The sequence below is a fragment of the Poecilia formosa genome, unplaced genomic scaffold (assembly GCF_000485575.1).
Source record: "Poecilia formosa unplaced genomic scaffold, Poecilia_formosa-5.1.2 Scaffold308, whole genome shotgun sequence".
NCBI classification, from domain to species: Eukaryota; Metazoa; Chordata; class Actinopteri; order Cyprinodontiformes; family Poeciliidae; genus Poecilia; species Poecilia formosa.
The window spans coordinates 650,710-667,422 of NW_006800247.1; the positions used below are offsets into that span (position 1 = coordinate 650,710).

A 16,713-nucleotide genomic window follows, 5' to 3' on the forward strand; every position below is an offset into this window, starting at 1 on the left:
AAGCTGGTTAAAATGTAAGCGAATTGGGCATTTCCAGCCCCTTTTCCTTCTCTTTTGTAGCAGCAGACGACTCATAAGCTCAACAACACAAAAACTTTATATTTATTACAAAGTCTTCATCTAAGAATCGATTTCTTCCTGAAATAGAAATGATTTCTGATTAAATTCTCTGTTTTCATACTTTCATGGATTGTTCTTCTTTTTTCCCTTTTCTACAGTTTTTCATGTTAAATTGCACTTTTTTGTTAAGTTTGTTATACTATCTTGAATCCGTTATTCCAAATCATAACACAAAGATCACACAGTAACTTTTATCTTTGATAAAACCTGTTTGTTTCTTATAACAAACAAACCAGATATAACAAGTTTGGGCTTCTTCAGGGTCCGAACTGAAAAGGTCCAAACGTGTTAAATCAGCTTTATGTTTGGTATAAAAACAGGATTTATCAAAGGTAAATGGACTGAACTTATGAAGGGCCTTGCTAGTCATGTTGATCACTCAAAGCGCTTCACACTACAGTCGCATTTACACACCAACATGCAGGTTGGGAGGCAGCGTGCCGGTAGGTGCCCCGCCCCGGGGCAACTCAACAGGTGGCTGAGGAAGCTGGAATCGAACTCACAACCTTCTGGTCACAAGACAACCACTCTACCCTCAGAGCCACAGCCGCCCTGAAAAAGCCACCGCATGATCCTTTTGCTAATCTGTTTTAAAATTGGGACTTAAACAGCATAACGAGCTACAATTCAGTGCAATTCAATACAAAAAGTGAGTAGAAAAGGCAAAACTAAAGGACAAACCATAAAAGCACAAGTACAGTGAAAATAAACAGAAATCATTACTATTAAAGGAAGAAATTTAATTCTTGAATCAATGTGTTGCTACAAACATCGAGCCGTCTGCTGCTAGAACAGCGAAGGGAAAAGGGCTAACGCCCGGTTAGCTTAACGATAACACTGCACATGTCTGGACTTTCTTAAACTGTTTTGGGGGCAATTTACAGCGACCAACTGACCTGACCGACATGTTTTGGGAGCTGTGGGGGGAACCGGAGCACCCGGAGAAAACCCACGCAAACACAGGGAGAACATGCAAACTCCACACAGATCATCTCTGTGAAGGCGCAGCGCTAACCGCTGCACCACCGTGCTGCCACGTTTTTTACAATTGGGCTGGGAAGGGATTTTTTTTCTAGTTTGTCAAAGGGGGGAAAAACTTTGTCTTTTTAAATTTGATCTTGACGGAGCGTTTCACCGTTTCACAGAGGCTGCCACCTCCATGGGTTTGGTTCCTGTCCTCGGTTCCTCTCTCGCACGTCTTTCTCCTTCTCCAAATATCAAAATCATTCTCAGGCCTGATCTTCACTCCTTTGCTTACTTTTTTTTTTCTTCAATCCCAATGTGTTTCGAATTTTTTTCCAAATAGAAATTTTGGATTTTTTCCTTTTACCATCCTGCATGGTTTCAGTGCCTGGATCGACCAAATCCTCCAGGATGGTTTCTGCAGCGATTTCAGTCTCTTCCGCAGATTCCGGATCTGAGGAAGAGACTGATAAGGTTTCTCCTGATAGATCCTCCTCTGAGGAAACCTCTTGGCTTACAGCTTTGACCAGGCTGACTGGGCTCTGCGTGTTTTCTTCCTCCTGCCCTTGGAGATCTTCCTTCTCACCTCTCAGAGAGTCTTGCACCAGTAGATCTTGTTTTGCTCTTTCCAACTCGTTCACAAAACTCATCTCCTGATATTTTTTTACTTGTTGTTCCAGAGAGGTTACATCAGATTCATACCGGCAGGTTAGCTGTTGGTACAAAGCTTTGACTTTCTCCAGCTCAGCCACGTCCTCCTCCGATTTCTTCACATGAGCTTCTCTCTCCTGAATTAGCTGGAGCTCCAGGTTTTCTACTTTCTGGTGGAGTGCAGTAGAAAACCTACGCTGTAGCTCACGGATCAGCTTCTCGTTCTGTTCTCTGCTTACAAGAGCCGTTTCCTCCTTCTTTGTCTTCTGCTTGTATGTGTCGAGCTGCTGCTGTAATTCCATAACGTCTGTATTATACTTACTTTTTAGCTCATCTTTTGACAGGTGAACTCGATCAAGGTCATCTAGCAGCAGCTTCTCCATCTTTTGCATAATTGTGATTTCTCTAGACATTTTTTGGAACATCTCCTCCTTCTCAGCTCTCAGTGTGTCGATGAGCTGCAGGTTCTCATTCGCTCTTTTTGAGTTGGCCTCTTTCTCGTGCTCCACCTGCTGTCGATATGTTTTCATGTCTCTTTCCAATCCAGAAACTTGGCTTTCGTACTGGCAGATGAGATTGTTGTACGAAAGTTTGACCTGGTTCATTTCTTCCTTCAACAGTTTCTCGTTGTCTTGCAGTAGAGCGATCTTCTCTGACATGTCCTGAAACATATGGTCCTTCTCGGCTCTCAGATCCTCCAGAAGCCGTCGTTCCTCAATAAGCTTCGCTTCACAAAGTTTTTGTGTCTCGGCCTCCTGCTTCACCTTAGAAACGTCGGCTTCGTACCTGGAGCGCAGCTCCTTGTAGGAAGTCTGAACTGCGTCCAGTTCTTCTTGGAGGGTCTTGCTTTTTTTTCTCTCAGCCTGTATTTCAGCTACAAAGGATTCCTGGCTGAGGAGGTGGGCCATCTTTAATTCTGCAAAGTCTTGTTGGAGCATCTTCTTGTTCTTATATTTCATATCGTTGTGAACCTTGGAAGCAATGACCGCAGCGTTAAGGACCGCTGGATCACTGAACTTCTCTACTCTCTCAAGTTCCCTCTTGACCTCTTTGTTCTTGTTAATAAAAGTTTCTTTGAGAGCTTTCTGCCTTTTTAACTGGAGTTTGGTCTCTTCCAGTTCTGCCTCCAGGTGGGCCAGTTTCTGGTTGCCTTCAAAACTTCTGGCTCTCTCCATTTCCAGGAGGGATCGCAGTCGTTGGATTTCCCTGTGAAAGGCATTCGGGTCCGCAGGAGGGAACCTGCCTTGGGGGTTTTGCTGGACTCCCCTTCTCGTGGAGTGATGGGGCCCCATCACTCCACTCTGGTATATCGGCGTATGATGAGACATCTTCTCCTAAATACACTAAATCGTTGATCGGTAAACTACCTGAAAAGAGCTTTGCGAATGTCTGAACGGGTCAGTGATATTGCAAGCAATGAAAGATATGCAGATTTGCGTTACATACAATTCTGCAGTTGATGACATCACAGACCTCATCGCCTGTGACATCACAGAGTCTTCCTTTGCTGTGACATCATTCCACCAGCAAATATCTCACTCTTTATTCTTGTTTACATTCAAAATGGTNAGCAGTCACTTGAACACAGTGGCGCCACTACACATTATTCAGGTGGATGCGAAAACATAAATCGGCCCCCCCATCTTCTTCTCCCCCGAAGGAAGGTTGAAGGAGCGTGGAAAACATACGCTTAAATTAACCCACTTTTTTTTTACCCTCATTACAGTCTAAATAATCCAAATTATTGCTGTTAATTTTTAACTGTAACTTTTATAAATGGCGCATCATAACCACAAACCAGTTAAATTTAAATCCGGGTAACTTAATGATTGTTAAGGAACAATCCAGCGTCTCATTACTTTGGTTTTCAACCTGAAGTTGGGCTGTGATATACTGGTCTACCTTTAAAACGGTGGCTGAGGATGTGTTCAAGGACTGCTGCAAAATTGATGAACTCTTCGGATGAATCATCGATGGGCTCGGCGGTGTATTTCTCTAGCAGAGTCTTAACGGAAAACCTGCGTGGGAGAGAAATAAGAAAAAAGTGACCAGGGAAAATGGATTTTCCAACAGGAAACTTAAAACTAAAGGATTTATGGTGGAGTTTGTGAGGATGCAAAGTTCTCTTGTACCTTAGGCCGGCTCTATTCTTGCATTCTCTCAGTTCTGAGTTATAATGTTTAAGATTAACAACTTTGCGTCTTCTTCTATAGTATGTAAAAATGAACCACATCTTAAAGAGAATAAGACTGAATCCATTTTCTAAATTCCTTTTGTTTTTATTCTTGCTGTATCTCTGCTTCTCCTTTTGAATTCTTTGCAACTGGAAACCCAGAAACTGCGACGCTCGGCCATTTTGTGCCTAAATGGTTAAACGGAGACCCAGAAACACTGAATGCACTGAATGCCTGCCTTTTAAAGTCCATCCACTCACAGTGTCTCTTTGTTTGCACGTTTTTCCGTCTGGTAACGGTAATAAATGCTAATTATTAGCCAGGTCTGACGCTTTGACCAGCGGGAAATGCCACAGTCTCTGGGAAGTGTTTTTATCGCAGCAGAATAAGTCAGGTGTGTTATTCGTTAACATACCTGGGTTGAGTAGTTTAGATGTTGATGTGTTTTCTGTTTTAGGGGCGTGTTTTCACTGGCCATCCAGAATCTGCACATCCAGTCTCTGGGGCTGCGTTCGCTGCACAGCGTCAGCGGAGGCCTGGTGTTGTTGTACAACAACTCGGAGCTGTGCTACACCGACTCTCTGCCCTGGGCGTCGATCCTCCACCCCACCGAGGGGCCGCAGCGCATCGTCAGCCTCAACCGGGAACCCAGCGTGTGCGGTAGGTCAACGCTCAGACAGGAAACGTAGAAACCAAAATGGCTGGTCTGGAGCTCAACGCCCGGTGCTCACAAGTCATTGCAAAAAGTATTCACACCCCTGGAAGGTTTTAAAACTTTTTGTCCGTGAACTTCAGCGTGTTTTGCTTGGATTTTATACAATAGAGCAACACTATGATGGGGTGTTAGGACCATGCTAAGAAAATAAAAATAATAAAATTACAAGAATAAAGTCATAATCTTATGACTTTATTCCTGTGATATTACAACTTTATTCTCAAGATTTGCTGATATGATATTAAGCCAACAGAAATCGCATATTAAAAGGTGTTATGTGCTTCATTTGCTGTTTGTATTTCCAGAGAAGGAGAGGCGTGTTTGCCATCCGCTGTGTGAGGGGGGCTGCTGGGGCCCGGGGCCCGGCCAGTGCGTGTCATGCAAGACATTCCAGCGAGGCACCGTGTGTGTGGAGCAGTGTGACTATCAGGGGTAAAGGTCGTCCAAACATCACGTCTGCTTTGACACTTTAACATTCAAGTACATTAATGGAAAGGGTTTTAAAAACATGATGAGGTAATGATGATATTACCGTCTCTTTATAACGTGGTTAACTCTGGTTGAGGCGTCTAATGACATCATGCAGCTGAAGCCAGACTGTGGTTTGGGATGTAATATTTCATCCGTTCTGTTGCAGAGCTGCTCCTGAATACGTTGATGGGTTTTTGTGCAAAACCTGCCATGATGAGTGTCGACCTCTGAACGCCTCTGCATCCTGCCACGGCCCGGTAAGACGCCATACTGTACAACACCACAACATACCACTGTTTACCAAACACCATGTTTCATAATGTACAGCACACACTATACCATACACCATTTACCATACCATAGCATACCGTGGCCTAGGTTACTATACACCATATCATTCCGTACCTTAACATACTGTACTATACCATTTACCATTCCATACCACATATCATGTCATTTAACTACCATTTGGAGTTTTCCTCATAACTTTATAATATTGTGTTTTTGTTACGTAGAGCACCTTGAACTGCTTTGCTGCTGAAATATGCTATGCAAATAAACTTGATTGATTGATTGATTTACCATATACTGTATAATATACCTTACACCAGGGGTCCCCAAGTCCAGGCCTCAAGAGCTACAATCCATTGTTTTTCAACCCTGGTCCTCAGGGCACACCACCCTGCATGTTTTGGATATCTTCCTGCTTTAGCACACCTGATTTCAGTTGATGACCAATTAGACCAATTAACAGGCTCTTGCTGAACTGCAATTATCTGAATCAGATGCAGGAAAACATGTAAACATTCAGGGCAGTTTGCCTTGGAGACCAGGGTACACTGGCATATACCGTACCATACACCACACCATACCATATAGCATACTGTACCATATAATAACACAAACATCCATGCGTTATACTGTATTGTACCATACTGCAGTTTAACATGCTGTTGTACTATTAGGATGCTATGCCATACTATTATTGGACTGAATTTAAATTGTGTTTTTCTAGTCCTATTGACCATTAAATGCTCTTTAAACCAAAGCCACATTCACCCAGTGACATTCACAAACAAGCACACATTTATACACCAATACGCAGATTGATAGGCATCCTTGCCTGGGGGGTAAGGCACTTAGCCTCCGTTGGGAAGTCATGTTTGTGGTCAAGTGAGGTTGTTTTTAAATGAGTTCTCTTTTCACTTTAAACCTTCCTCTGCCTCCAGGGTCCAGACCACTGCACCGAGTGTCTGCACTATCAGGATGAAAAGATTTGTGTGGAACGTTGTCCCAGCGGAGTGAAGGAAGATCAACAAACTGTGTGGAAATACAGCAATGAAACGCGACACTGTCTGCCCTGCAACACTAACTGCACACTGTCGTGAGTGAACACGCACATGCAGACTGAGAAACCCAAGCAAACACACCGAACATGTGACAGTAACTCACACCAAGACCCTCTAATTTCAGCTGCACCATGATGGATGAGAGAGGCTGCCCCATTGACACCAAGACTGGGTAGAATCACGCTTTTGATGCTGCTTTAAGGATGCCTGAAATCCCTGAAAATGCTTGAACTTCAGATATTTTCAAGGAGCGCTGCAAGATTTTTGTGTTTTTTTGCTGTTAGCTAACAGCAGTTAGCTGTCTCTTTATAACAGCAGTTAGCTGTTAGCTAACAACTGTAAAATTAAACGTAGCTAAAATGGATCATGTTAATATTAACAGTTAAAAACGTACACAAAACATAGCAAAATTACTCATGAAGCAATTCATAATATTTTTATTAAAGTTGTCTAAAAATATGTTAAAATATCACATTTGTGAAGAAAACAGAGCTGATCCTAACATGTCAGTTACAAACACTAACAGAAAAAAAGTGGGAGGAGCTTTCGGTTACTGGTTACTATGGTAACCACCAACTGCCAAGAGCAGCGTTAACCTATTACACCAATAAATGTCTGGAGAAAAACTTGACTAAACAAAATAAATTCAAAGAATAAATAGATGCATTTTAAGTTAAAATAAAACCCTGTTACATATGCAAACTGTATGTAAACTTTGACCAGAAGAGAAAATATTGGTATCATCAGCAAATTATATAAATCTTATACATGTCAATATGAACAGTTTGGGACCTAAAGCCAATCCTTGAGGATCCACAATACATGTCCAAATCAGAGCATTTCCTAACCGTCTCCTCTCTGTTTAGTTCGGGCACAACCATCGCTGCTGCAATCGGTGGAGTCGCGCTCTTCATCATCTTGCTGGGTCTGCTGGTCTTTTATCTGAAGAGACAGACAAAAATGAAGAGGAAGGAGACCATGAGGAGGTACCTCCAGGAACAGGAGGTGAGCGCTGGCAGTGATTGGATCACAGTTTGCTTGGGTTTTTGTTTTTATCAGACTGATGTTGTTTAATCTGCGCCTTGTTTCCTCTCTGCAGCTGGTGGAGCCGTTGACGCCGAGCGGCGCGTCTCCGAACCAGGCTCAGATGCGAATCCTGAAAGAGACGGAGCTGAAAAAGCTCAGGCCTCTGGGTGCAGGGGCCTTTGGGACTGTCTATAAGGTATGCACACTAAATGTTTTGTGTTTTTCTTTTTCTGTCTATATTTAAGATAACTTTATTTTTTCCAAAAATAATTGCTGTTTTAGGGGGTGTGGGCTCCAGAAGGAGAACACATAACAATACCGGTGGCCATTAAAGTCTTGAGGGAGAACACCTCACCGAAAGGCAACAAAGACATTCTTGATGTGAGTTAAAAACAGATTAGAGCAAATATGTCAAATTCAACCAATATAGCGTTTTATGAGGTCCTCTACACTCCAGACACCAAATTACATCAATCAGTCCTTCCAGTTTTTTGTAGAAATTCAACTTATTCCCGCATCTTTTGCTTTTATCGCTAATGCATGCTTGCAAAACTTTGGTAAAAATTGTTGGGTTTAGTAGAGCTAGCATCCATCTGCATTGCAAAAAACATAAACTTTTTGTATTTGTGGTTCAGTTTCTAGTGAAAATATCTTAACACACTTGAAATAAGACAAAGCTAACTTACAATTAAGTTGTCAGCAAGAAATACAAGCTTATTTTATGTCAATGATTTCTTAATATTGATGAAAAAGTGCTTGTTCCACTGAAACATGGAAAAATGTTTTGCTACAAATGAAGTAATTATCAGTGGAACTAGAACTGGGTTGCTAGGAGACAGGCTGGGCTTGGCTGGTGTTGCTAGGTAACGGTGCAACTCCAGTTGATTGTGACATAAGTGAAATATTCTGCCAGGTGAACTTGTAGTTTTTCATCAATATTAAGGAATTATTTTCATAAAACAAGCTCCTACTTGTTGCTGAAAAGTTGCTTATACTTTAGTTTTGTCTTATTTTAAGTTGACTAAGATATTTGCACTAAAAATAGATGAAAAATACTTGGTAAGATTTGAGTTTTCTGCAGTATTTTTCACTTCTACTGCAGTGCTGCTTCAGCCTTACTTGATGTCAAATTATTGTCCCATGTAATGTAAGCAAAACGTATAGCAAAATTTCTTGCAAATATTTCTAATTTAGCACAACAAATCACAAAAACAATCACAATATCCTGTTGGTACTGATCAATGTAAAAACATGTTCAGTATTTAATATTAAGAACTATTTATAGAATGCAGAGACCGCTATTTATTAATATTTTAAGATTATGTTAATTGGTTTACCAATAAAACCGTCCCTTTGGGGTCATCATGATCTTGATGTGACCCAAAATGAAAATGTGTTTCTGGACCAGAGTCCTGCAGCATCTCCTGTCTGTTTGCTCCCAGGAGGCGTTTGTGATGGCGTCAGTCACCAGCCCTTATGTGTGTCGCCTCCTGGGGATTTGCCTGACGTCCGCCGTGCAGCTGGTCACTCAGCTCATGCCGTATGGCTGCCTCCTCGACTACGTCAGGGAGAACAAGGATCGCATCGGTTCCCAGTGCCTCCTCAACTGGTGTGTCCAGATTGCCAAGGTACCTCTCGATAACGACTCTCTGGTTTTTCCGCCTTCGGCTTTTGCTTCGGCTCCAGCTTGATGAATCTGTGTGTTGGCGTAGGGGATGAATTATCTGGAGGACATTCGGTTGGTCCACAGAGATCTGGCCGCCCGCAACGTTCTGGTGAAGAACCCAAACCACGTGAAGATCACCGACTTCGGCCTGGCCCGTCTGCTGGACATAGACGAGACAGAGTATCACGCCGATGGAGGAAAGGTGAGGCTGGACTACGACACCAAACTACAACATCAGAACTTCAGCTTCCATTGCCTGACTGGTGTTTCTGGATTTAAAGGTGCCGATTAAATGGATGGCTTTGGAGTCTATTCTGCACAGAAAGTTCACCCATCAGAGTGACGTCTGGAGCTACGGTCAGTGATCCTTGGATGTTTTCACACCTTGGTTCGGTTGGGGACCAAAGATGCAACTTTTATTACATTTTCAGCTGGTGTGTTTCGTTTTTACATTTTGTCAAACGAGCCAAAATAATTGAGAAACTTGTTCCCCTCCTCACCTGTGGGAAACTCCTGAAGGAAATTACATAAAAACTTCCTTTTTTTTACAAAACGTTAACAAAAATGGAGTAGTATTAGATTTTAGTGGTTGTAGGTAAAAAACACAAGCCATTCTTTCCTCTAACACTGTTTTGGTTTAGTTGTATTTGCCCAGAATGCCCTGCACTCTAATCCTCTTCCTGCTTTTGCTGTGGCCTCCGGTCCGCTTGGCGTTCACATTTGAACTGCACTAGAGTTCACTTCAACAGAATTGAGACTGAAGATTTTAGGCGGACCAGAGTTCAATTGTGGATTCACACCTCCGCAAACACACTAGAGTTAGATTAAAGCAGATTAAACAGGATTGCTGCGAATGCACTCTTAGTTGTAGTTTAGAGTAAAGGCATTTTCACAGCTCATGGTCCAGACTCAGTTTGATTGGGGAAAAAATTTACAACATTTGTTACATTTTCAGCTGGTGTGGTTCTCTGTCACGCCGCATTGTGTCAAACAAAAAAATATTTAAAAACATCTGTTTCCCTCCTCACCTGTAGTGGCGCTGCGCCAAGAACCACTGAAGTAAATGACACAAAAACCTTGAAAGAAGGCAAGAGCGTAACTTCCTTCTTCACGAAATAGTCAACTTTTAGTACATGTAGGATGCCTATTTTGTCTTTAGCAACAGACCAGGTGCCATTTCCCCCATTAACGTTAGACTCGCACGTTTGTTTTGGTTGTATTTACCCAGAATGCCCTGCGCTCTAGTCCACTTCCTGCCTTTGGAGGGGCCTCTGGTCCGCTTAGCTTTCACTTATGTATTCAAACCGCACCAGAGTTCACTTCAACCAAAGGGAGACCGAGGTTTGTAGGCAGACCAGATGTCTGCATCGGAGTTCAGTTGCAAACTTTCTACTACTTATATGTGACCAAGGTTTGTTCAAAGTGGATTCTTCCCAGAGGCGTCAGATGAAAAACCAAACTCTGTCGTTTTCAGGGGTGACGGTTTGGGAGCTGATGACGTTCGGCTCCAAGCCGTACGACACCATCGCGGCGAGGGAGATCCCAGATCTGCTGGAGGGAGGAGAGCGGCTTCCTCAGCCCCCGATCTGCACCATAGACGTCTACATGATCATGGTCAAATGTGAGTACTGCACCAGCCCAGTCGTTCATTTACTGCCCTGGGGGGTAAAAAGAGTTTTCGAACAGAAAATCTAATAATTTTCTGTTTGCTTTGCAGGCTGGATGATTGATCCAGACAGCAGGCCCAAGTTCAAAGATCTGGTTCAGGACCTCAGCGCCATGGCGAGAGATCCGTCTCGCTACTTGGTCATTCAGGTAAACTTCACTAAGGCTGCAAATGTTTAACTTCTGGGTGTCTGTATTATCGTAATTTATCTTATTTTTTGATGCTGTGTTCATGCAGTAAACGTAATACGATTGATCGTTGGTAACTTGAAGGTTTTTGAAAAATATTTGATTGAATCTCCCTTTTTTCAGGATAACAAACTACAGCAAAGACTTTAAAAATTAAAATTTGGTTTGAATTTACTGTGGATTTTCTCACACAGAGTTAGAATTATAAATATAGGCTGATATTTACAGCCCCACTAATCGACTAAATGATTAATCGTGATTATTAAAATAATCGTCAACTAATTTAGTAATCAATTAATCGTTTACTGGCGTATACAGACTCAAAAAAGGCCAACATATTGAGAGCAGGGACTGAGCCTACATTGTACAAAAATATTTACATTTTGCATTTAAGATTAAAAAAAAACTTTAAATTCTCAAGTGGTAATTTTGCTATGTTGTTGCTTTTGAAGCAATAAAATGTTTATTTTCTTTGTTAAAAAAGGAATTTAATTGTTTAATGTTTTTGTAATATTGTATAGAAATGACTAACTTGGTTGGATGAAAAGCCAAAAATGTGTCAAAGTTTTTATCCAATTAATCAATTAATCGTGAGAATAATGGAATATTATCGATTACTAAAATATTCAGCCTTGAAATCAAGAGCTGGCTGGTTTCAGTTGGACCGTCTGGACAAAAATCGCAGTAAATTTCAACTTCTCTCTAAATAATTGATACCTTTGTTCCATGATGAAATTAAAGAGCAGCTGTAATATTCCTGAGGTTCTGTTGAGTCCTGACCAGAACCTTCTGCTTCTCCAGAATGATGACCAGATGAGCTCCTGCAGCCCGGTGGACAGCCAGTTCTACCGGATGCTTCTGGAGGAAGGCGAGAACATGGGCGACATGATGGACGCCGAGGAGTACCTGGTACCACAGCCCAACCTGTTCCCCAGAACCAGGGCCGACGGGGCCCAAGCCAACGGGCCGACCCGCCACCAGTCCTACCAGGTCAGTGGGGACCTGCTCTAACTGGATCCCAGTTTGAGTTAGAACGGTTACTGGTTTTATCCATCCATCCATCCATTTATCCGTCCGTCCCTCCCTCCCAAACATGGCCGCCTTCCCTCCCTCCCAAACATGGCCGCCTTTGTTTCAGTATCTGTCTCTAGTGCAGTGTTTCTCAATTCCGGTCCTCACGCCCCCCTGCCCTGCATGTTTTAGATGTTTCCCTTCTGCCACACACCTGGATTCAATATTATGGTGATTAACAGGCCTCTGCAGTACTTGAAGGTCATGCAATCATTTGAATCAGCTGTTCTGGAGTAGAGGCACATCTAAAACATGCAGAGCAGGGGGGCGTGAGGACTGGAATTGAGAAGCACTGCTCTAGTGAATAATGGTGATGATGAAACTCCATTGTTTCTGTTTTTCTTAGTTAATTGAGGCTGTAAATGACTTCACTTGTAAACAAATATCAGTTTTAATTTCATCACCTTTAAACTGTTTCTTTCCTGCACCAGCAGAGCAAAGATCTGGATGTTGAGCCCTTGGCCGCTGGCGGACCTCAGAGCATGTACTCGTCTCTCAGTACTTTGGGCCGCAGCCAGTGCCCCACCCTGCCAGTGGCAGCCAGCATGTCCAACGGCCTGTGGCCCCAGTTGGCCCGCACCACTTCAGCAGGAGGCCAGTCTGACTCCGTCTTCTTGGATGTGACTCCAGACGGACATTTCTTATCGCCGTCCAGCCCTGGACGCTACTGCAAAGACCCCACCTACCCCAGAGGGAGCCAGTGTGATCTGGAAACGGATGAGGCGGACGGCTCCCATCATCCTAATCACCTCCATCACTCCCTGCCCAGGAGGAGTCACGCCCACAGTCAGAGGCCATCCATGCCAGGTAAAGTGTTGAGTGAAGTCTTAACATTTCCTCAAGAGCAACTGCAGACTGCATGTCTCTGTTCATGGAGAATTAAGTGCTTTATATTTCCACTGAAAAAATAGTCGGCCCTACTGACACAAGAGAAAACTCGGGTTTTTTAGAAAATGGCCGCTGTTTGTTGATGGATAAGATCAATCAACTTTGGATTAGCTCATTAATCGTTAACTTGCAGCCGTAGTCAACGTCCCTGAGAGATTTGTCTGATTTTCTGACTTTCCTCATTTGTCGTTCAGAGTACGTCAACCAGGAGATGCTGGATCCCAGACCGGCGATCCCTGAGCGACCCACTACGCTCCCACGCAAAGGCTCCAGAGTGGAGCGACGGCTCCCCAACGGCCTCGGGTCCGGCCACAGCGTTGAGAACCCGGGGTACCTAATCCCCGTCAACTCCGCCTGCCCCGCCTTCGACAACCCGTACTACCTGGACCTTGGGGACAAAGCCAACGGCGCTCCGCCGGGAGCGGCGGGAGACGGCGCCGCGACCCAGGAGAGCAACGGAAACATCACCAGGCACGTCAACGGGTTCGTCACCCCCACTGCTGAAAACCCAGAGTATCTCGGACTTGCAGACACCTGGACTGGTGGTCAGACTTGAGGAGGAGGAGCAGGAACTGTAGGAGTTGCAGATCGAGTTCTTCTAAGGGAGGAATGAGAGAAAGGGAAGCTGGTTTGTTTTGTGACGGATCTGAGTGGGGTCCTTGTTTGAATGTGAGCACATCGATTTGAGGCCGACTATCAGAAAACTCACTGTTGACTCCAGCACAGTGTAGCATTAATATGGTGTCTGTGACACCGTGGGAATTCATCAACAGTTTGGGACGCTTCGGTGAAAAACTCATCCCAGTACGACGAGAGTCTGACGATCAGAGAACCATTCGACTGTTTTTCAGTTTTTCTTCACTGTTTAATTAACGTTCAGGCTTTTTTTCCACTACATATGAAGTAGTTTTTGTATTTTTTTTTTCTCAACTGCCACAGACAAAACAATCCAAGATGCGCATTGAGGATGGTGTTTAGTATTCTGGTCACATTGGACGAAGGTCTCTAGTGCCCTCAAAGCCGTTTTGTCTCATACAGAGAAGGCCCCTGCAGCCCATCTGGCCTTTGGGTTTGCTCCCTGAAAGAAAGACGTCCTGTATGGCGAAGACAGCAGCTTTGTGCCGCTCTGATGTATCGGACCGCAGCTACTCTGTGGGGTCCGAGTAGACTTCATAAGCTAATGCATGTTAAAGTCAACACTTTCCCAAGAATCTCTGCATATTCCAAGCCAGTGAGCCACTCTCTTCAAGTTGGAAAGGATATTTCACAAAAAGTTGGAAGAGATCTTTCCGTTAGGATGTAAAACAGCCTTCAGAGGGGACAGAAACCGCCCCTTTGCTCCGTTTGGGTAATCAATGCATGGTTCAAATTCCACCCGCTGAGAACAGCCAGTTAATACTCGACTTTTTTTTTTCACTCTACACTGCAAAAACACAAAATCTTACCAAGATTTTGTGTTTTTCAACATTGTTGAAAAAGTACTAATTCTACTGGCAGATTATTTCATTTATAACACAGGAAGAGGTTTTGCTATAAATGACGTAATCTGCCTGCGGAACTAGAACTTGGTTGCTAGGAGACGGGCTGGGCTTGGCAGGCGTTGCTTGGTAACGGTGTAGTTCCAGTTGATTGTGAAATAATCTGCCAGTGGAACTAGCACTTTTTCCATCAATATTAAGGAATTATTTTCTTAAAACAAGCTTCTATACCTTGCTGGAAAGTTACTTGTAAATTAGTTTTTCTTATTTTAAGTGCACATAGATATTTTCACTAGAAATGGACCAAAAATCCTTGGTAAAATTTGAGTTTTTTGCTGTGTTCCGGTGGCAGTATTTCTCACTTCTACTACACTGCTTGATGCCTTCCTTAATATAATCTACGATTGATATGACGAGAAACAAAAAGTTACATTTAACATCATACATAAGTGTAAATATAGCGCTTATTTTTAAATTAGCATCAGTATTTTTGTTCTAGTTTCTAGGGCAAATATCTTAGTACATTTGAAATAAGACAAAACTATCTTAAAAATAGCTCCTACAGCAAGATGTAGGAGCTTCTTTTGGGTAAGTAATTCCTTAATATTGATGAAAAAGTTCTAGTTCCACTGGCAGATTATTTAACTTATAACAAGATGTTTTTCCATGATATAAGTGAAATAATCTACAATGTAACTAGAACTTTTTTCATCAATACTAAGCAAATACTGACTTAAAAGAAGCTCCTATAACTTACTGAAAAGTTACTTTAAGTTACTTTTGTCTTGTTTCAAGTGAACTGAGATATTTGCACTAGAAACTGGACCAAAAATACTTGGTGAGATTTTGTGTTTTTGCAGTGTAGCTGGTTTTTGACTCAGTCAATGGAGCCTTTGTTCTTCTCATAGTCGATGTTTTCCTTCCTCACATCTTTGGAGAAGAAAGTAGCTACATACTGACTGTACAACTACGACGACTGATCTGTGGCCTTTTCAAACCCCACTGAGGTGATTGTTATCCTTAAAGGATGTCGTCAGTGTGAGGCTCAGATCCTTCCTGAATGTATCTCACCCACCATGTTTGCATCAGATTTCATGTTTAATACGGGTTTTAAAGAGTTTCCTTCCAGAATTACGTCTTTAAGATTTCTAAATACTTTAGGGTTTTTTTATATACACATATATATATAACATGCCAGGGATTTGCTTTTAACACATTCAGTTTTTACAATTAAAAAAAACATATTACATAAACAATGTATTAATTATGGAGGAAAAAGACTTCATACAGATGCAGAAGAATGTGCTGCCTCGTTTGGTAAAGATGTGTAAAAACAACCTAAAAAGTAAAAATAAATTCAAGGAAAAAACATATTTAGAAATAATTGTTTTTCATAAAATCACAGGTGGTTGCTGATATATTAGATACAAATTTAAGTAAATCTAATGCACTTTTGAAATACAATAAGCCCCACAGCATCACCTGTAGATGGTGTTCAAAAACTGCAATGGTTACATTTATTTTAAAGGAGTATCCACAATTTTTTGCACCAGGGATTTTTATTAAAAACAAACTAATTCAGTGTTACAACAGCAATAAAAGATAACATGATTTGAAGGCTTTTTACACATCTTGACCAGGGAGTCTTGTTTCTATAAAGGTGAACTTTATTCTGACTTTGAAAGACCTGCACTGTAAAACACAAAATCTAAAGTATTTTTGATTTGGTTTCTAGTTAAAATATCTTAGTACACTTGAAATAAGGCAAAACTAACTTACAAGTGACTTTTCAGCAAGAAATAATAGGTTGTTTTAAGTAAATAATTTCTTATTATTGATTAAAAAAGTACTAGGTACACTGGTAGATTATTTCACTTATAACAATACATTTTTCTCATGTTATAAGTGCAATAATGTTTTGCTGAAAAGTTACTTACAAGTTGGTTTTGTCTTTTTTTTTTTTTAAGTGTACTTTATATATTTGAACTAGAAGCCAGACAAAAAATAACAGTTTGTTTTTGCAGTGTAAATGGCATTTCTGGATTGCTCATGTTAAGTTTGAAAGGTATGTAATTTCCCTGCGACTTTTTATTTAAAGTTTGCTAGTATAAGATCTTTAAACAACCTGAAAAGTGTTTAAATCTGGGCTGAAAATTACTCGTGCTGCAGATGGTGAGTATTTTCTTTTTGGACTGCGTTAAATCAAATCTCAAACGTTCTGTTTCTTTTTTGCAGCTAACAATCATTTCAGGTCGTTGCAAAATCACAACACGGGGTGGATATTCAA

The 16,713-nt window shown here is 41.9% G+C and overlaps 1 protein-coding gene across 3 annotated transcripts in view; it reads left to right on the top strand.

The window, feature by feature from the left end:
- Window positions 1-14,153, top strand: part of erbb2 (erb-b2 receptor tyrosine kinase 2) — a 36,816-nt gene extending 22,663 nt beyond the window's left edge. For 2 of the 3 annotated variants that reach the window (XM_007572811.2, XM_016661053.1), the window contains 16 exons: window positions 4,366-4,568; window positions 4,929-5,055; window positions 5,261-5,351; window positions 6,324-6,478; window positions 6,568-6,615; window positions 7,310-7,448; window positions 7,543-7,665; window positions 7,752-7,850; window positions 8,912-9,097; window positions 9,182-9,337; window positions 9,417-9,492; window positions 10,610-10,756; window positions 10,853-10,950; window positions 11,791-11,979; window positions 12,492-12,867; window positions 13,143-14,153. In XM_007572811.2, coding sequence (XP_007572873.1) covers window positions 4,366-4,568; window positions 4,929-5,055; window positions 5,261-5,351; window positions 6,324-6,478; window positions 6,568-6,615; window positions 7,310-7,448; window positions 7,543-7,665; window positions 7,752-7,850; window positions 8,912-9,097; window positions 9,182-9,337; window positions 9,417-9,492; window positions 10,610-10,756; window positions 10,853-10,950; window positions 11,791-11,979; window positions 12,492-12,867; window positions 13,143-13,504 — 2,575 coding nt within the window. In that variant the 3' untranslated portion in view covers window positions 13,505-14,153. The remainder of the gene's footprint in view (window positions 1-4,365; window positions 4,569-4,928; window positions 5,056-5,260; window positions 5,352-6,323; window positions 6,479-6,567; window positions 6,616-7,309; window positions 7,449-7,542; window positions 7,666-7,751; window positions 7,851-8,911; window positions 9,098-9,181; window positions 9,338-9,416; window positions 9,493-10,609; window positions 10,757-10,852; window positions 10,951-11,790; window positions 11,980-12,491; window positions 12,868-13,142) is intronic. The other variant, XM_007572812.2, reaches the window with a different exon arrangement.
- Window positions 14,154-16,713: the final 2,560 nt, after the last annotated feature.